The 20,521-nt window shown below is 49.4% G+C and overlaps 1 protein-coding gene across 7 annotated transcripts in view; it reads right to left on the reverse strand.

The window, feature by feature from the left end:
* Positions 1-20,521, reverse strand: part of C2H4orf50 (chromosome 2 C4orf50 homolog) — a 113,684-nt gene that overhangs the window by 79,337 nt on the left and 13,826 nt on the right. For all 7 annotated transcript variants that reach the window (XM_072806565.1, XM_072806577.1, XM_072806555.1 and 4 more), the window contains 4 exons: positions 13,657-13,786; positions 12,446-12,573; positions 9,426-11,876; positions 2,444-2,596 (listed from right to left, as the gene is read on the reverse strand). In XM_072806565.1, coding sequence (XP_072662666.1) covers positions 2,444-2,596; positions 9,426-11,876; positions 12,446-12,573; positions 13,657-13,786 — 2,862 coding nt within the window. The remainder of the gene's footprint in view (positions 1-2,443; positions 2,597-9,425; positions 11,877-12,445; positions 12,574-13,656; positions 13,787-20,521) is intronic.

The following is a 20,521-nucleotide window of genomic DNA, read 5'->3' on the forward strand; positions in this document are numbered from 1 at the left end:
AAATACATTACCTGAAATCAAGAACAAAAACAATGAGTTTATAAGTAAATCTGACTCCCCTGGAGAGTATTAACTGGAAGATGGATTAGAAAGAAATATCCAAACTGAAGAACAGAAAGAAAGAAAAAACATTGAAAATAACGAAAAGCAGATTTCAGAAGATATTGGGTATGATAAAAAGCCCTAACGTGCAACTGGAGTTATATTTTTCACAAATCAGTGACAGACAGGAGAAAAAAGTCCTAACAGCCCCTTGCTGGCTGAGGGCATGGTGAGGAACATTCCCTGTTCACTGCCTGGGCTTTGGAAGGGGGTGCCAGCACTGGGAAGGCACTCTGCAATATGTATTCAGAATCAACACTACCTCCACTCTGGATCAGTAATCCCATAAAAAATAATATATAAATTAATGGAAATGACCCCAGATCCAACAACAGGTGAATGAAAATCATATCCACTTAAAAGACTACCACATAGGCAAAAAAATATTGGGCACAAAGTCTAGAAAGCAACACAGACATGAAACTCTTAAGTATAGTGCATCTGATTATACAAAGAATGCACGGGAAGGGAGCCAGAGATTACATCACAATGTTGGTGGTGTAGTTTTCATCCATCAGCTTGTCAAAAACATGTAAAATGTGATAACATTCAGGGTAACAAGCACAGGCAAACATGTACACTCATTTATTCCCGGAGGAAGCATAAATGATGCAGCCACTCTGGAGGGTTATTTGCCGTTATGTATCAAAGTTAATTACACACATATCCTTTGACCCAGTAATTATTTTCTAGAATTTTACCCTTTGACTATGTAGCAGAAACATATCCCAATACAGAGACATAGAAATGTTCACTAAGCTTTGTTTATAAAGCAAAGAAACAGAAGCAATAATCTTTAAAAATAAATAAATAAATAAATAAATAAATAAATAAATAAATAAATAAATAAAAGGGATGCCTGGGTGGCTTAGCTATCGAACATCTGCTTTTGGCTTAGGGTGTGATCCCAGGATCCTGGATCGAGTCCCACACCGGGCTCCCTGCATGGAGCCTGCTTCTCCCTCTGCCTAGGTCTCTGCCTCTCTCTCTCATGAATAAATAAGTAAATAAAATCTTAAAAAAAGAGAGAGAGAAAGAAACAGAAACAATTTGGATTTTCACAAAGAATTGATTAAGTAAGTTATGTTTTGGCCTTATGAAAAAATAATAGGAAGATTTTTTTAAAATGAGGTCAGTTTGTATGTGTTGATATGGAAACATCAAGATTTTCTGTTAAATGAGAAAATCAACAGGGTCCTTCAGTGGCTCAGTTGGTGAAGTGTCTGCCTTTGGCTCAGGTTATGATCCCGGGGTCTTGGGATTGAGCCCCGCATGCGGTTCCCTGCTTGCAGAGAACCTCTTTCTCCCTCTCTCCACTTATGTTCTCTTTAGCTCTTTCTCTCTCTCTTAAATGAATAAATAAAATCTTTGGTTTTTTTATGTTCATGAGAGACACAGAGAGAGGCAGAGACACCGGCAGAGACACAGGCAGGCTCCCTGCAGGGAGCCCAGTGAGGAACTTGATCCCAGGACCCCCGGATCACGACCTGAGTCAAAGGCAGATGCTCAACCACTGAGCCACCCAGGTGTCCTGAATAAATAAAATCATAAAAAAAAAATCTTTTTAAATAAGAAAATCAAGATGCAGAATATTTTTGTATGGTATAACTTCAAATATGCATACACATCCACAGATACACTGAATGTGAGTAGATAGGCTTGAAAAAAATGCTGGAGCTCAGAAGGGGTTGGGGTCAAAGGGAGAAGGGATTCTTCTTCTTTTTTTTTGCATTTAAAAAATGAGATAAATCTAGATCTACATGTAGTTGTAAGAAATGACACAAAGAAATCCCTTGTATCCTTTGCCCTGTTTCCCCCAAGGGGAACATTTTGCAAAACTATAGTATATTACAACTCTATAATATCAATTTTATTGGTACAATCTACCAACCTTATTCAGATATCTCTAGTTCTACTCTTACTGTGTTCACTATGTTCTGTGCAATTTTATCACCCACGAAAGTTCACGTCTACATCATCACAGATAAGGTAATGGACACTTTCTCAAATCTACAAGGATCTTTCTGCCCTTTGATAAAATCACACTCACTTCACTCCTACAGAGGAAGGACTTTTATTTATGTAACATTTGAAAACTAGTTAGACTTTCTAGAAAATCCACATGTATTCCTTACCTTCAGATGGAAGAGAATTTAGCTGAGGGGAGGGATTACAAGCCTCCCTTCTTTCCCCATACTGCTCTTTACTTTGGAAATCTAATAAATACTACCAAATCGCAGGGAATGGTGAGAGCTTGCCTGATTCTTTTTTCCATTCTCACAACTCCCTGGAGTGTGGGAACATTTCATTAGGCGGGAAAGGAAGTGTGGCTCCAGCCTACCTCGCTCTTGAGCTGGTCCCGGAGGCAGGTGGCTTCCCGGTAGGCTGACGTCAGGTCTCTGAGCTGACATTGCAGGGTCAGCCCCTGGTGCCGGAGCTGCTGGACTTGCAGCCTCAGGTCCTCCCTGGGGGTGTCCACCTCCAGGTCCTGCAGCTGTGGAAATCACCGATCGAAATGAAACGCTTAGGTTACCTTATTTTGCAAGTAATTTGCCTTAGCAAACCAGAGGACCCATTTTCCTTCTTAATTTTTTTCACCTTACATTTTTTTCTCAAGTCAAAAATTCTAGAAAATAAAGTTACAGAAATAAGTCACCCCAAATCCTAGTAGCCAGAATAATTGTTGTTATTATCCGTATATTTTTTCCAGTCTCTTTGCTATGCCCTTATGTATGGGCACGTGTGAGCATGTGGCCCATGTTGGCTTTTTTGAGTGTGTTGGTGTTGGGGAGGGTCTGGGGAATCGTAGAATAACAGTCTAGAATGTGATTTTCAGATATATATATATATATTCAGATATATATATCTTTGGCACATATTTTCAAAAATATGCAAAATGGCATGGCATTCTAGAATCTGTTTCAATAGATTTCGGTCACCACTCTGCTAAAAAAAGTATAATGAATGGAACTTAAGGTTCAAATCCAATTATGAGATGCTTATTACATTAAAGCATGATCTGTTTATATAAAACAGAAGATATTGCATTTTCCCCTGAGCATTTTTCTTAAATCAGTTAAAAATAGTCACTCACTCTTTTTGGGTCAGACATGAGTGGGTTTCATATGGATGTCATGGGGAATTTCTGGGAGGTGGAAAGATGGGAAGGAGAAGTGATTTGGCACTTTGGGAGGGGTGGTTAAATAGGAGTGATGTTACTGCCCCCAGTGGTTCTGTATTCTAAAGTTCTATTTTTTAATAACTTCTATACACACTTGCACACAGGCGTGCATATATACACATACGTACACACATGTATTTTCTCTATATAACATTTAACATATAATTTATATCTTTGGTATCCAGTTTTTATCCCTCAATACCATGTCAGGAACATTTTTCCATATTGCAAAATAATGTTGAAAACACCGTTGTTAGCATACATGGAGCATTCTGTGGCATGCTGAATGCTCAGGTCATTCTAAAACTTCGCTGCTGTAATTGGAGCTGTCATAAACACCCTTCCACAGATGACTCGGGGACAGACCTCTGAGTTCTTCCCTGGGATTAGCAGAGGGGGAGTTTCTGCAGCCAGGGCCTGAGAATCATTAAACAACCAATTCATATGCTAAGGTGGCCTACAAAGGAGCAGTACTGCTAATCCTCAGGCTCTGGGCTCTGGTTTTCGGAGCCCAGAAGCTCAGAGGCTTCTCAGATTCCCTTCCTCTGCTATGGCAAACCATCCTTCATTTAAAGCAGCTGCTTGGGAATTTGAGGCCTGTGAAAGTCATCTCTGCTTGTGCTCTTGGCCTAGGTGTGAGCCGGGAGGTGGGGCCTGAGCCATTCTGCTGGGAGAGGAGAGAGAGGATGGTGTGAGGACAGAATCAACGTGCTTCGCGGCTGAAGAGGCCTCCTCCTCGTTAGTAAAGAAATCCGAGAGCAGAATGTGGCTTTCTTCTAATTAATAGAAATTCACAGAGCGTGGGCCTGAGATACACAGGCCGGGCGCTGTCAAGAACAGATGGGTGCTCCGGATGGTTTCATGAAATCCAGCTCTAAGACTTGCAAAACAAGTTGGCCTTTCTGGGAAGTTTGGTGTCTTCACTGCATCCCCTCCCCAGTGACTTAGATGAAGAGTTTGCCCCAAAGATCCTAAGAGAGTACCCCTAGTACATTTCTAAAGAGAATGAACATATGGGATGAGGGCCAGCCCTGCCTGCCCCATGGGACCACCCAATGGTCTTGTGAACGGCCCCATAATCCACTTGCTCCCAAACACGCATGATTGGCACAGGCTCTGGCCACACGCTCCACCTGGGCTGAGAGACATGGTGCATATGGACCTCAGGGAATTCTATCTGGTGGGGAACATTGACAGAGAAATAAGTAGCTCGGCACAGCATGGTGAGGGGAAGCTGGAAGGCACTAAACCAGGCATCCATGGCCATGGGGGTGGTGGGTGGCAAATGTATCACAACTGCTCTCTGGGCTGGTGGATGAGCACCAGAATCTGTACCATTTGCTGATTCCCATGGTGTAAATGTTCCCACCATGATCAATGACAAGCTATGGAAATGGCGTCACATCTCTGCACTGAGCCCATCCAGCAAGCCTGGGAGGAGCTGCCCTGTAAAAGGAGGCCCCAAGGATGAGCTGCAGTTCCCAGGAGAACACTGGGGTAGAGGGGGAGCAGACAAGGATGCCGATGGGTGGAGGAGGGTGGGACGTAAACAGCAATAGCTAAGGCTCCCTGGGCCTGGATTAGAATTCACCAGACGGAATTGGGATGGATTTCACATTATGTACAAGAGGAAGAGACAGAAGGATTTTAAGTAAAATAGCAACATGATCAAGTTTGTGACTTGGGATGATGGAAAGGGGAAGCTTTCTTGTTTCTGCCTCCTGTCATCAACAAACCTCATTTCTTTGAACCCTGGTTTTTATCTGGAATCCTCCCTTCTTTTAGTTCCAAATTCCTCCACTCTGGCTTCATCCCTTGGCATTATCCCTTGACTGTAAAGTTGTTTTGACTGTTCCTCTGCACCCTCCTCCAGCCCTTTTCCTCACAGGAGACAGTGATCTTTTTACAAAAGAAATTGAACCATGTTGTTCTCCTATTTAAAAGCCCCCTTGCTGCATTTAGATGGGGTCATAACTGGGACCTATAGGCCATCTGAGCCCTACCTCATCTCACAACATACCCTACCCTTGCCCATGTGATCCCAACACACTGGCTACTTTCTATTTTTCCAACAAACCAGGCTCAGGACCTGGCCATGTGCTTCCCTCTCTGCCTGAAAAGCTCTTCATCCACCACCCCCTTCCCACCTTGAAATGCTCAGCTCAGTATTCCTCTCCTCAAAGTCCAGTTTCTACTAGGTCTGACTAGCTGAGATTGGACAATAATAAAATATGGAGAAATGCACAATTCTTTGCAAACACTGAATGGCAGCCAAGGCAGGGCCATAGTCCTTGAGGAAAGGAATGCACATCAAGTTGAGCTCCACATTCTTCCTCGATTTCTCTCTGGAGCATTTTCCCAAACCATGGGTCAGAAGTGGAACCCAAACTGCGAGTGGTGTTCCTGCTAGATGGGGGACTCAAAGGCTGGAATTCAGAGGTGCTCTGATATCTGGGTCTGTGGAACAAAATAACAGAAAGGAGAGAGCCAGGTACTGCCCTAGAAATGCCCCCTTGGCTCCTTGGCTGAGTCCTAAGCTGGGCAGCACAGTGCAGGACTCGGATTCCTAAGCGAAGAGAAGCTGGCCTACCTATTGCTGAAGAGACTTCAGAGGTCACCCACTGCTGCCAAGATGGCAGATTTCTGGCTGAGCCCAAATTGGGTGTCCTCAGTGAATGCTCAGGGGAGTCAGCCGCTGTCATGGAAAGACCATGCCCTGGAAGCAAGGTCCACACTTTAGGAGGAAAATCAAACTCTAGGACTAGGCCAAAACTAACATATCCCTGCACAGGAATGATACCATCTGCTGATTATTCCACTACCTGCCAGAACAAAAGGCACTCAGCATTCTCTGGTGGAGATAATAACCAGGAGTCTCTGCAACATATCTATATGATGTCCAACATAGAATTTTTTTTTTAATTACTGGACATGTGAAGAAGCTGGAAAATGGGACTTAACCAAGAAATAAAACAGCCAATAAAAACAGACCCAGGGATAATACAGATATTGGCATTAGCAGACAAGACCTTCAAAACAACCCTGATTATATATTTTTAAAAATATAGGAAAGATCAACAAAGTGAGTGAAAAGACAGAGTATTTCAATAAAGAATCCGAATCTCTTAGAAAGGATAAAATGGATATTCTAGAGCCACAAAAGATAACAAATGAAATTCAGAACTCATTGGATGGAATTATCAGCAGATAAGACAACAGAACAGAATTAGCGAACTAAACAACAGGTTGATAGACAATTCAAACTAATGCACAAAGATGAAAAAAAGGAGAAAAAAGTTTCAAAAGATGTGGGATATAATCAAAAAGTCTAGATTCTAGGAAACAAGAGAAAAATAGGACAGAACAAAATATCTGAATAAATAATGACAAAAAATTCTCCAAATATGATACAAGACTTGAATACACAATTTTAAGAAGCTCAGAAAAATCCAAGCAGGATCAATACAAATAAAATCACACCAGGCACATCACAGTCAAATTGCCAAAAACCAAAGATAAGAAGGGAATCTTAAAAGCAGTCAGAGATAAAATAACATACTTATTTCATGAAAACAAAACCAAACAAAACAATCATGATAAAAACAACCAATTTTGAACAGAAACTATGGGAGCCAGAAGGTAAACGCAATGAGATCTGCAAAGTGCCAAAAGAGGGGGAAATACCTGCCTACCTAAAATTCTGAATCTAGCCAGGGGGAAAAAATCTCTTAAAAATAGAAGTTGAAGTTTGTTTTCATAAAAAGAAATATGAGAGAATTCATCACCAGCAGATCCTTACTATGAGAAATGGCAAAGCTCTTTAGGCAGAAGGAAAACAGATCCCCAGGGGTGGGAGCAAGAATGCACAGCTCAGGAGCAAGAGGAGATCTGGATAAATGCAGAAGATCATTGCCTGTTTGGAATAACAATAGTAACAATGCCTTATGAAGTTTATCATATATAGATGTAATATGTATGACAAAGATGAGGAAAAGAAGAAAGAGTGAGGATAAACTATTAAAATTTTTGCATTATTTATTGATAATTATTAATGTATTTGGAATTTCCATATTACATGGTAAAAGCACTAATTTAAGGTACATTTAAATAATTAATAGGTACATTTTGAAATCTCTAGGGTAAGCACTGAGGGAATGATACTAAAATGTATAGCAGAATGAGCTAATGGAGCAGAAAAAGGAATAATAGAAAATATTTATTTATACCAAAAACAAAGGCAAGAAAGGAGAAATAGAACAGAACAAAGAAAACATATAGTACGAAGGGAGACAAACACTTAATTCTATCATCACGTGTACAAAATGTACATGAACCAAACACCTCAACTGCAAAGCAGAGGTTGTAAAATTCAGCCAAGTAAACCAACCACATGCTGTTTCAAAGAAACACACTTTCAATATAAAGATGCCCATAAGTTGAACGCAAAAGGGTAGATGGTATAAAAGAAGTTGGATTCCATGAAAACACAAAGGGAACAAAACTGGTGTGATCACTTCAATATCAGACAAAGTGCAATTTGGGCAAGAAGTGTGAGAGGTAATGAGGGACATTTCATCACGATCAAAGAGTCAAGTCAGTAAAACATAATTGTAAGTCTGCATGTGTCTCATAAATAACTTCCAGATACATGAATCAAAAGTAACATAACCAAAAGAAGAAATACACAAATGCACACTCAGAGATTGTAAACATAACTGGGTAAAGAACAACGTGAATAGATGGCCTGTTGGTAAAGATACAGAAGATCTGATCGGCACAATTAACCAGCTTGGCCCAATCCTTATACTCAACAACGGCCAACTATTTATTCTTTACAAGGACCTGCAGGATATTTACCCAAATAGACCATAACCTGGTCAATAGAACAAATCTCACATTTAAAAAAACTAAAATAGCATAGTATACGTTTTCTGACAACAGTGAAATAAAACTACAAATCAGAAACAAAACTAGAACTACAAAATTTGGCAGGTGCTTGGAAATTCAGCAACACACTTCCACATAACCCATGGGCAAGGAGAGACACACAAATGGAAGCTGGAAAGTCCTTTGAAGTGAACGGACATAAAAGCACAACACATCAAAATGTGCGGGACGTAGTTGAAACCGTGCTCAGAGAGAAATGCGTAGATGGGAGCGCACAGATCACAAAAGAAGAACAGCTGAACATCAATGATTTAAGCTTCCAACACGAGAAGCAAGAAAAAAGGACAGCCAACCAAAAAGTGAGTGAAAGAAAGCGAACAATGAAGGTATAAACAGAATCCAGGGAAATAAAATACAGACATACAATGAGGAAAATGGACAAAACCCAAAGAGATCCTCTGAAGCGATTGATAAAATTGCTACCGGGAGAGGGAAAGAATGAACATGAGTGGATACAAAGGACTCGACACTAAATGTCTTTCAGACATGCAAGACCCCGTGAGAATATCACGAACATTTCATCCTGGGATTCCTGAACATCGGGTACCCTCCGCACGTGTGACAGTGACGCAGGAAACCCCGTGTCTTGGCCAAATCACAGATGTGCTAAGTGCAGAGCTGGCTTCGACCTCCAATTACATCCTAAGGTCTTTGCTCTTTCCATTGTCCCTTTCGGGACCCAATGTGGAGTTTAATTGAGGTGTTGGCCAACCTACGGTGTCATCATATTGAAATACATAAATGTGCCAAGTCAACACGTGGTACACCTTAGGCTTATACAATGTTATATGTCAGTAATATCTTTCAAAGGGGGCGGAGAGAGAGAGAGTGAGAGAGAGAGAGAGAGAGAGATGCAATGCACAGAGTTAGGACCTGGACTGCTTGACAAACCCCTGGATCTGAAAACACGAGCTCTGATCTTGCAGCATCAACACCACGCGGACCGCAGTCCCACCTGATACCCATGGGAACAGGCTAAGAGGAGGGGCAGGTTTGCATCTCAGGTTGTGGGCAGGAAGGGACGGCCCAGGTGGCCGTGCCAGCCCCCTCCCTCCTGCCACATGACTGCCTCTTACTTAGTGGGGATGATGACGGACGTCCTCCAAGGGCTGCCGGAGGAAGGAGGAAAGCGGGTGGTCAGCACTCTAGAAAGTTAGCGAGATGCCGAGGAAGCCGCTCTGTGTGATGAGCCTACCTGGGGGCCATGGCTCAGGGCCCTCGGAGCTCGCCCTGGGTCTGTAGGGCACCGTGGTCTCTTCTCCTCCTCTCCCAAATGTGCTTCCTTTGCTCCTGCTCCACTGATGCTTCCGTGCGGGGCACAGGACACTTCGGCGCTTCCCCAGGCCAAGGACGGAGCTGCAGAGTTGGCATCGTATCTGGAATTCTCCGTGCCTAAGGCAGGCCCCATCCACCGGCCGGCCACACCTGATTTCGCCACCAAGGGCGGCCCGTGGGCTCTTGGAGTCAGTTGCCCAGAAAGTGGAGTCACCTGCACCCCCCTGTCCACAGCGTTCCCCTTGTCCCCGGGCATCTTGCCTTCCCCCTGCAGACCCTCCTCTGCTCCTACCGAGCGACCCACGGCTGTGCTCGCCCCCAACGCGACCTCCGTCTCCAGGACGCAGACCCTGCGCAGAAGGTGGGCATGTTCCCCCCTGAAGGCCCGGACCGAGTCTTCTATCCCCAGCACCACGCCCTTCATCAGCTCTTCGTGGCTGACCCCGAGCTCCGAGATCAGTGCCTTGAGCTCCCGGTTTTCCAGGGTGATGTGCTCCATCACACCTTTGGATTTTCTGACGCTCTCCAGTGCGGCTTTCTGGAGCTGGGCCAGGTGCCCTTTCAGCTTCTCGTTCTCCTCTTCGAGGTCAGAAATCTTGCCGTAACTTTTCACATTGCAGTCTTCCAGGTCAGAGATGACCTGCCAACTTTGGTCCAGCTCCCCCTTAAAGTCAGTGATGTCCCCTAACAGCATGCTGTTTTCCCGTTCGAGCGTGGCTATCCTTGTCACATTCCTGTCCCTCTCTTTTTCGAGGACGCACAGTTTTCTATGGCATCTCTCTCGGTCAGCCCGAAGCTCAGCGTTGTCATGTAAAAATTGGCTTCTCTCTTTCTTCAGTCCAGAAATGAGCTGATGAAACCTCCTCCTCTGTCTCTCAAAGGCTCTCGGTGCCTGGTTCCGGCCCAGCTCCGAGGGCCACTCTGGGCCCGGACTCACGTGATCCAAATCGGTCACCATCCCTGGAAGGCCCGCGCTGGCTCCCACGGCCTCCATCTCTCCTGGTCTACCCCCTGCTCTAGTCTCCCCGGGTTTGACTTCCCTGGCCAAACACATCTCCAAGCCCTGGTTGCCCAAACCCTGCCGGGAGTAAGCGTTCCCCTGGCAGCTGTGCCATTTCAGAGCCACGCTCCTGCTCTCCCCCGCCAGCCTGGAGGCTTGCTGCCACCGTCCCCCGCCCCCAAGCTCCAGGATGGAGAGTTGCTGGAAACAAGCTTCCATCTCCTTTTCAAATTCATCTATTCTGAGCTCAGAACCGCCAGATCCTTTGCTCAGCACCCACGGGCTACTGATGGGCTCGGTCCCCTTGGGTGAAAAGGCCAATCTGGGGGACAGTGTCAGACCTCCCTCTGCCGCTGGGAAGAGTGTATCGCGGCCTGCACATTCCATGGGACCAGGCTTCTCCGGGATGTCGCTGTGGCCCAGACTGGACCCTTCTAGAGGCCATGACTCCTCCTCCTCTTCTTGCCCTTCATCTCCAGCGCTTTCCTCTTGCAGATGCAGAGCATTTCCAGACCACGCAAGAGTTTCTTCCTTGGCCAGCCCTGCAAGGAGCTGAGCACCTGCTGGAGACGGCCTCTGGGCACCAAGGGCCCTGGCTGTGGGGTGCTCTTTCTCCTTCTCCTCCTCCTCTGATGAAAGCCCTCCCTCCCTCCCCCTCCCACTCAGGGCTGTGGGTCCCTTGGTTGACATTGAGGCCTCCTCCTGCAGAAGAGGCAATGGGGACTGTGGCCCGGGCCCGGGGCAGGAGGCAGAGGCCTGGGTTTCTAAAGCCCCGTTCTCGATCAGCACGCCCTCTGGGGCTCCAACACCAGCCCACAAGCTCGGGTTTTCTCCGCTTTCCTGACTTAGCTTACTCTTGCCACCGAGGTCTTCCTCCTTCCTGCCCGCAGCCTTCCTCACCCCCTGCTCCTCGGTTCTCCACTCTGGTCCTCCTCCCTCCTTCCAAGGGTCTTTTAGATCTCTGGGCCCTCTCCTGGGAAATCGCTGACTTGCAGTCTGTGGGGACTCCTGGCAGACCGAGGCTTTGTGGCTCTTTTCCCAGTAACGATCTCGACCTGGTTGTCCTGAGGCTCTGGGAGCAGGCGATGACCTGGCATCCAGCACCTGCTCCATTTGGGATTCTTGTGGCGAAGTCTCTTGGAGCAGCAGTGGCAGCAGCAGGGAAGGGGGGTCCCCGGCTGGCCCCCAGGGAGGGAGTGTGGACGTCTGCACCAGGAGAAAGGATCCCTGGGCCTGGGCGGCTGCTAGCCTCTGCTCTGAAATCCAGGCCAGCTCCACGGGAAGGAGTGAGCTGTCCCTGTACTGTCCGGAGGGGCAGCCGCAGATGAGGAGGAGAGCCTGTTCATCCATGCTGGGTTCAGCCGGAGTCGGCTAAGGACGGGAACAGAAGAGAAGATATGAAGCAGCCCCTTCCTCCACTTAGCCCCACACCTCTCTGACCTCATCTCCTGATGCTCCCCCACCCAGCCATATAGGCCTCCCCAACATGCCGAGCCTGATACCACCCCAGGGCCTTTGTACCTGCTCTTCCCTCTACCCAGAATATCCTTCTCCAGATCCCTTCATGGCTCACTCCCCATCCATTCACATCTCCGCTCAGATATTAGTTCCTCAAGAAGCCCCCTGGCCATGTCACTGCACTGATTGTATCCCTTTTACTGTGCCCCCACCCTCCTCTCATATCCTCTGCATATCTGTGTGTGCACAGATATGTGATGGGACAGCTGGGCCTGGACACGCGGTTGTGGGCTCCCCACCTGCCCACTCACTCCCCATCTAGGTCTCAGGGTGTTACATTCAGTCTTCCCAAGTCTCTTTCTCAGTTATTTCCAGAATGTCCTTCCAAACACTTCTGCAGCCCCTTCTCCCACCTTCCACACGCAGTAGGGCTGATCAGACCTGGCTGGCACCCTGGGCGTGCAGAAAGCCTCTGGCCTCACCCGTCCACAGTCAGATCCTGTGACGTCTTCCAGGGACCCGTCTCTGGTCTCCAGGCCTGGCACCACAACCAGAGGGCCTTGTCCTGCTCCAACGCATCCCCAGGAGCAGCATCCCTCAGAGGGCTGGCCTGGAAGGCAAGAGGACCCCAGCAGTTAAAGAGACCCTCCTAGCAGTTTTGTCACAACTGCCACTAGCGACTAAGCCACCTGCTCTTGGGATGACCTGGCGCTGCTCACTGACTCAAGTCCTTTGAGCCAGAGGTGGCCTGATGATCACCACCACTTGCCAGGGAAGGAAACCAAGGCTTGGAGATGGGAATGACTGTCTGCTGACAAGCAGCAGATTGGGCCTGGAAGCCACGTTGGTTGACCATGAAGCTCATGCAGGTGACAAAACCCATCATACTTCCATCAACCCGGGCACCCTCATGGTCACACAGGGTCATAATCCCCTGCTCCCAACCCCACAAGGCTGGCGTGCAGATAAAGGAGCCGGGCCTCGGCTTCACTACCAGACAGGCCCCTCCTTCTTCTCTGAGGACAAATTTGACCATTGATTTGCCAGCTCTGCTCCCCAGAAATAGGATAGAAAGGGACGGCAGCTGTGCAGGTCAGTGGCACCCCTGGGTATAAATAACCCCCTCATCTGTAACCCCATCTGGCCTGGGAAGACTGCAAATAACCACAGTGGGACATGGTGGCTTTGAGGCTCCCCAAGTACAGTGGCTTTGCAGCAGGGCATTTAGAAGCCCAGTCTGAGACTGTGATCAGAGACATTGGTCCCCATTAGGGACAAGTTAGGGACAAGGGGCTCCTTAGCCCAGCAGCTCCCAGACCTTGCACCTATCTCACATCTGAGCTGTCGAGTGGTTGGCTGGCGATAGGATAGTCATTCCATGGTCTTCTGCAAAGACTCCTCCTCCTGAGACCCCTGCTGCCCGGTGCTGGCACCAGCGTCGCCTAGCCGGCCCCCTCCTGAAGGCTGAAGGAATGAGCCTAAATGTCTGGTTGAGCCCAAGTCAAGGATGTTGTCCTGGACATCGCAGACTCTAATCCCACCTCTTCTGGCTGTGTGACATCAAGCAAGCGACACTACCTCTCTGAGCTTCAGCTTCCTGTCTGTAGAGCAGTAACCCCCCACCCCCGGACACACTGGCACATCCTAGGGGAGCTGGCCCATCAGTGGGCGACCCTACAGGCACCCCACATACCTGCTGAGCCTCTCGGTCCAGGGGCACTGGTGGAGCCGAGGGTGGCCTGCGGCTCTTGCCTTTTGGGAGCATCCGGTGCGTCCTCCCTGGGCAGGGACAGTGGCTCATCCTGGATTCGGCTCAGAGTGACCTTGAGGAAGACACAGGAGGAGAGCCATGAGTGTCCCCACAGTGGGAGAGGTCCCTCCAAGGCCATCCCAGGGACTCCAGTGGGAAGCCATGTCCCTGCCCCTGCTGAGGAGAGCAGAGGGCACGTGGCCCACCCCCCTGGCCTTGTGCTCTGGGTCCCGCGGACCAAACCCCCTCCTGCTAGCAGACAGCCAGGTGCAGCAGAGGAGCTTGTCTGTCCACTCCCCGAGCTTGCCCCCCCACTCCCCGAGCAGCACCAAAGTCTCCCAGGCCCCTCTCCTTCCCGTGCAAAAGGTCCCTCTGCGTCCCACACAGCAGGAGCAGGCACTTGCCCAGGGGCTCTGGGCGGACCCGTCCTTCAACTGTCAACAAGTCCCAGATGCTGCAGCTGGGTGTCCCTGGGCAGCACCCTCACCCCTCGGCCTCTCCCAAAAGGCAAGCCAAGTGTGCAGGGAGGAGCTTCCCAAGCCAGCACCCACCCTGCAGGGCAGTATTTAGAGAGAGCCCAGCTCTGACCCCCCACCGCCCGCCCTGTCCACAAGGGGGGGGACAAGTTCCCTCCAGCTTTCCACTGTCCCCCTGCTACTTCTAGCCAGGTTTGAATGGATGCTATTTGCTTCCCCACTGCCTCCCCCACTAGACCACGAGTCCTTTGAGCTGTCAACTTGGCTTCACCTGGTCTGCACCCCCACCTGAGTCTGCCACACCGTAGGTGCTTAATAAATGTTTGATAGATACATATAGGCAGAACCTGCAGAAAGATGGGTGCTCAGCACCTATTCAGCAAGCACTTATTAGGCTCCGACTGTGTCAGATGCTATTCTAGGTGAAGGGGAAGTACGAGTGAACAGATAACACCGGTCCCTTTGTCACTGCCCCCCAGGTCCTCACCTGTTCTCAGCAGAGCCCTGCATGGACTCCCAGCTGGGCCCCCCTCTTCGCCCCCCCCACATCCTGCTCACAGTGCCAGGGAGCCCCCCTCCTCCGGCATGCACTCTCCCACCTACAGGGCCTCCCTTGTAAGGATGGGTTCAGGGCTGCGGTCAGGTGCGGTAGGACCATCCACCAGCTGTCAGGGGTGCCCCTGATGCTCCTCACTCTGGTTTCTGCTCACGGCAGCAGCCTCCCTGCCCGTCCTGACCCTGGTTCTCGCCTGCCTCTGCACCTCCGCATATGCTCTTCCTTCTGCCTGGCTGGCACGTCTTCCTAGGAAGGATGTGGTTGGCCTGCACCTCTCTCTCCCCCCTCCCTTTCACCCCTTCCCCAGCATGAGAGCAATCCCCCTGAAACAGAAACAGGAACAGACTGTTGTCTTGTCTCCAACTTTCCGTGCTTCCCACTGCGCAGAAAGAGAAAACCCCTGCCCAGCGGCGCCGCCCCCACCCTCATTCTGCTCCTTAAGGGGACCCGGCTCCTGCCCTGTGTCAGAGCCCCACACCCCCAGAGCCTGCTGCCGGCCTCTCCTTCTGCTCCTCTGCCCAGCCGACCTGCTCCCCTCTGGGCTCAGCCTCAGCAAGGCCTTCCCTGGCCGCCCCCACGTTAAGTCCATTCCCTCCTCAAGCATCTCCCCCTCACGCTCCGAGTTTGGGACCTCCCGCTGTCTGTGGGCTGGTCCATGGCACGTCCAGCATCCTCACAGACTAGGATTCCCACCCCTGGCTGCACCTTAGAACCACCCAGAGGCTTTTAACAGTCACGAAGCAGGACCTCGCCGCAAAGCAACGGAAGCCAGGGGCGCCTGGGCACCAGCATCGCACCGTGGGTGCCGGGCCGCCCAGCCACCCAGCCGCCTCTTGCCTTTCTCCACCTGCCTCCCGCATGAGCAGGACGGGGTGCTGTGGGCGGGGGCTGAAGGTCACGGCTGGAAAGAGGCGAGAGAGAGAGAGAGAGAGAGACAGAGAGACAGAGACAGAGACAGAGACAGAGAGACAGAGAGAGAGACACACACAGACAGACAGACAGACAGGAACTCCAGGGGGAGCCAGCAGGAGAGCGGCAGAAAGGAGGAGAAAGGAACCGGCCAAGCAGAGCCTGGAGGCCACTGCCGAGCGCCAGCGCTGCTGCACGTTCCATTCTGCTTGGATTTCCTTCCCACACCCGAGCTGACTTCAGGGCGGCCCCACAATACTTCCTGGGCATCAGCTGAGTGCCAGGCCCTGCTCTGGGGCTGAGGACGCCGCCGTGGATCAAACTCACACACCCCTGCCTCCGGGAGGTGACTTGAGGGCGAGGAGGGGGCCTCCTAGAAGACGATGCTGTCCCCTAACCACCACCATCACCCCCCGCCACAGCTTCATTCCACAAGTGACAAAATCACTGCTCAGAGTGGGAGAGTGACTTGTCCAAGACCACACAGCACACGGGATGAGAGCACAGAACCAGAGCTCAGGTCTTGAACCCGATTGACTTTCTCTCCCCCTCCCCGCCCCTCTCTGCTCAGTCTGGTCAATCCTTCCTGCTCCTCGGTACTCACGGGAGCAGGGAACCCCAATTGGACGGGACTTTAGCTTTCATGTGCAACTATTTTAAAAAAATAAGCAAAAAAAGAAGAAAGAAAGAAAGAAAGAAAGAAAGAAAGAAAGAAAGAAAGGAAGGAAGGAAGGAAGGAAGAAAAGAAAGAGAAAAAAAGAAGAAAACAGACCAGACACAAACATGATCCATGTGTTAGAATATATCCTTCTGGGCTTTCTTCTACACAGAGACATTTAAATCCTTCCAAAAGTCTGTTTCTACAGAATGTCCATTTTTGCTCTGTGCATTTCTCCTCTGATGGTATCAAAGGATTATCCCCCGACAAATTCTTCTATAACGGTTTACGTTTCACAGCCGCCTAATAACCTCTGACATGAGGAAAGCCTTCACTTACCAAGGCAGCTCCTTCTTATTGAACATTAAGGTTGTTTCCAATTTTCACCAACTATCCACAGTGCTGAGGTGCTTGTAATATCTGACAACTCTTCAGAATAGAATGGAATCTCAAGCCTCGTGTATTTGTCTTATTATGTAACCAACAGACTTGATACCTTTGTGCAAGACCACTCACCATTCCTATTTCCTTTTACATTACTCATGTGTTCGTGGCTTTGCTACGCTTTATTATTATTATTATTAATAATTATAATTATTATTATTATTTGTATTCCCGACCTGTGTTTGAAAGCCCTCGCTTGCTGCTGCCAGGGCACCAAATGTGCAATCGGCACTTTTGCACAAACGTGAATGTGGGCAGTGAGCAAGGTGGGCGCCGCCAAGGACTGTGGAACGAGGAAACGATTCTTGTAACCGTCACCAGGGGTCGCTCTACACGCACTGCCAGCGCAGAGAGGCTCGAGGAGAGGAGGGTCCAGCATTCCTGAGGCTGGTGTCGCCTCGAGCTCCATCTCTGCTGGGGTGTGACAGCCTGACACTGACATTTTTAATTGTGTGCCTTCCCACCTCCCTGCACAAGCCTCCCTCTAGGCCAGGCCACAGCCTCTGTGCTGTCCCCGGCTGTCACAGTCTACAGACCCCGTCTTCACCGTCTGCACCTGTGTCTGTCTCCCCTCTAAATTTTCACCGAGCAGGGTCGTCTTTCCAGACCCGGTGCCCGCACAGTGCCTGGGGCATGGCAGGTACTCAGGGCACACTCCCTAAAAAGCAGACGCAGCTGCGGATAGGCCTTTCTTGTCTTGCAAACCACAGTCCTTTTAAATTTCCTTTCACCCACGCCCTGAACAGAAACCTCCTCCCCAAACACCTCCCCAGGCCAGGGTTTGTCCTTGCCATGGCCCTTTGCTTCAGGGACCTGGGTCCCAAGTGATTTGCTCTGGAAACTGGCAAGTGTGAGATCCCAGGCTGGTCATGTGCCTCCTCTGGACTGTGGGGTTGGGTATAAGGCTGCGGATCCCTGCCTGGCTACCTCCCAGAGCTGAGGAGATCCTGTTTGGAGAAGTAAATACAAAATGAGTAAAACATCTTCCGGAGATGATTAACATCACCATAACTCACACTTTGACGCCCAGAGCACATCAGAGGTAACAGTGGGTTGTTGGGGGCGGGGCTCCCTGATGACTTGCAATGGTTTTCTATCTGATGTGTGCTTTCGCGGGGCCAGACACTGCTCCTACTTTCCCAATTTCTATGCCTCCCTCCTGGCACTGCCATTGTGAGGCTGTCCCTCCTGCTAGAAGTTTCCATTTGCCATGGAGAGTGGAGTAAATATCTTCCCAGGTATCTTATCCAGTGAGCCACTAGCTTACCCAGAGCTCCTGGATGTGGCCAAAGCCTAGGGTTGACTCAGACAAGGAGCAAACACCAGCCAGGCCCTGCACAGTGAGAATTAGGGCCTCCAGAGGCGGGGCATACCACCACAGGGGCACAAGGAGGGGACGAGCTGGCATGAGATCAGGAAAGTCTTAAAGGAAGCAGCATTCCCACTCAATGGAGAGAGAGTAGCAGGGGTGTATTAAGTAGCTGAGGGGAGCAGGCAATAGAAGTTTCTAGACACAGGGAAGGCTGTAGGACAGAAAAGTCGAGTATTTGGGGGCTTGCGGGAGCTCAATGTAGCCAGGGCAGGGTCAGCGGAGGGAGCCCAGACTAGAGCAGCAGAGGCCCTGAATGCCACGCATAGGAGGTTGAACTTGATCCCAGAGTAATAGCAGATGGGAGGTTTACAAAAGGAGATCACTTGGGGGTCACCACAGTTATCCAGAGAAAGGCACTGAACACCTGCCTGTAGCTCTTCAGCCCTCCAGGTCCCAGCCCCTTTGGAAACACACCGTCATTGGCTTTGGGAAGTCACATCCCCATGTAATGTCCCCAGAACTCTGCCTACAATTTCATAGATGCGCCACCACAGTCCGCTGAAGTTGATACAACTTTACACCAAGACCCTGAAGGGCTGGCAGTTTTGTCATCAATAGGCTCCAGCACTTAAATGTTAGGTCTTAGCTACACTCCCCTGCGAGCTGGTAACTGGCTGGCACTTTACATCTCCCCAGCGGGCCCTCTCAGGAGCACTTCTTCCTCTCAAGATGGCCCTTTGTGACTCCTATATGCTCCACTTTGGCGTTGCCATTGCCCTTGGAGAGTAAGACAGAGCCTGGCAGACTGTCACACCCCGCGGCCCTGGGTCCAGCCCCCGGCCTAAATGCCAGGACCGCCAGCAGAGCCCACAGACTGTCAGGCCCCTCCCTCAGCCCCACAGTCCTCACTCAGATGATTTGTCATCCTGCATAGGTGGGGGTCTGTCTTGGACACTTTGCATCCCCTGTACTGAGCTAAGGCCCAAGCCAAGCGTCTGCACCAACTGGGTGCCCGTTAGATACTGATTACGAAGCCACCGAGCAGTCTGCGCTGGAGGAGCGGAGCATGGCGTGCAGGAGTTCGTGGGGCACAACTCCTGCCCCACCACTGAGTACCTCTGCAACCCGGGGCAGGTCATGAGCCCCTCTGTGCCTCCACTTCCTCATCCGTGAAATGAGGATAAAATAGTGCCTCCCTCCGAAGATCGTGGGTGCACGACATGAGTGATAGAGAGCACGGGAAACAGAGCCCAGCACGAAGATGCTCTAGTAGGTGCTGGGGATCATCAACATCCACCCGCACAAAGCTGGCAAAGCTTCCTGCCATCCAGGAAGAGGAACCAGCAGTCTCACACCTCACAGGTCTTCACCACTGTTCCTCCAGGGGAACGCATTTCAGGGGCTGAACGGCATCCCCCCGAATTTGTAAGTTAAAGCCTTAATCTCCAGTATCTCAGAATGTGACCTGATTTGGAAATCGGGAAGCACTTAGTTACGATGAAGTCCATTAGGGTGATCCATGACCTTATAAAAAGGGGATGTTTGGGTGCCGAGATAGACATGCAGACAGGGAAGGCGCTGGGAAGACACAGCGAGAAGGCCCAGGAGACGGGCTGGAACAGACCCTCCCCACAGCCTCAGAGGGAACCAACCCTGCCCACACCTCGACCTGGGACTTCCAAGTTCCAGAACTCCTGTTTAAACCACTCGGCTCACGGTTCTTCGTTATGGCAGCCCCAATAAATGACAATTTCCATCTACAGATGATTTATTTTCCAGAATTACAATAAGGTGCCAATATTAAATGTACACTGGTTTCCTTTTATCTGATGGATATAACAGAGGAAGAATGAACAGAACACGCAGAAAAGAGACGAGAGCATAAAGTAGTAATTTGTTTTAAATGGCCACAGGGAAACTCATTATTAAAATGATCTAAGCAGAGAGAAAATATAGAGCATTTAAAGTTTTAGTTAATTTGAAGTAGATTTATCCAAAGAAAACTTTGCGTTTGTTGTTGTTGTTAGTTTAACAAGTAGTCTTCTTCGAGTAAGGTGGCTCACTGATTTTTCCTTAAATGTAAATTGACCTGGTGGAGAGAAGCAGGATCTCCATCTTTTGAAAAGAGCTAACTCTTTCCAGGGAGGCAGGGCTGGTGCAGGAGACACAGAGCCCTTTGGACTCCCATCAAATCTGGATCAAGTTCCAGTTCTGCTTCGTACTAGCTGTGTGACCATCGATCAATGCATTACCTCTCTGAGCCTCAGTTTCCCTATACATGGGGTGGGGATACCAATCGTACCCACCCCACAGCCTTCCTGAGCATTAAATGAAACCATGCCTTTGGAAACTGTCAGGAGGGTGCTGAGCACAGGACAGGAATCTATTAAACTAAGTTTTACTCTTCTGTCAGTCAAATGAATAAATAAATGTCCAATCTGCCCTTGTTTGCA

This window comes from Canis lupus, chromosome 2 (assembly GCF_048164855.1).
Source record: "Canis lupus baileyi chromosome 2, mCanLup2.hap1, whole genome shotgun sequence".
Lineage (NCBI taxonomy): Eukaryota > Metazoa > Chordata > Mammalia > Carnivora > Canidae > Canis > Canis lupus.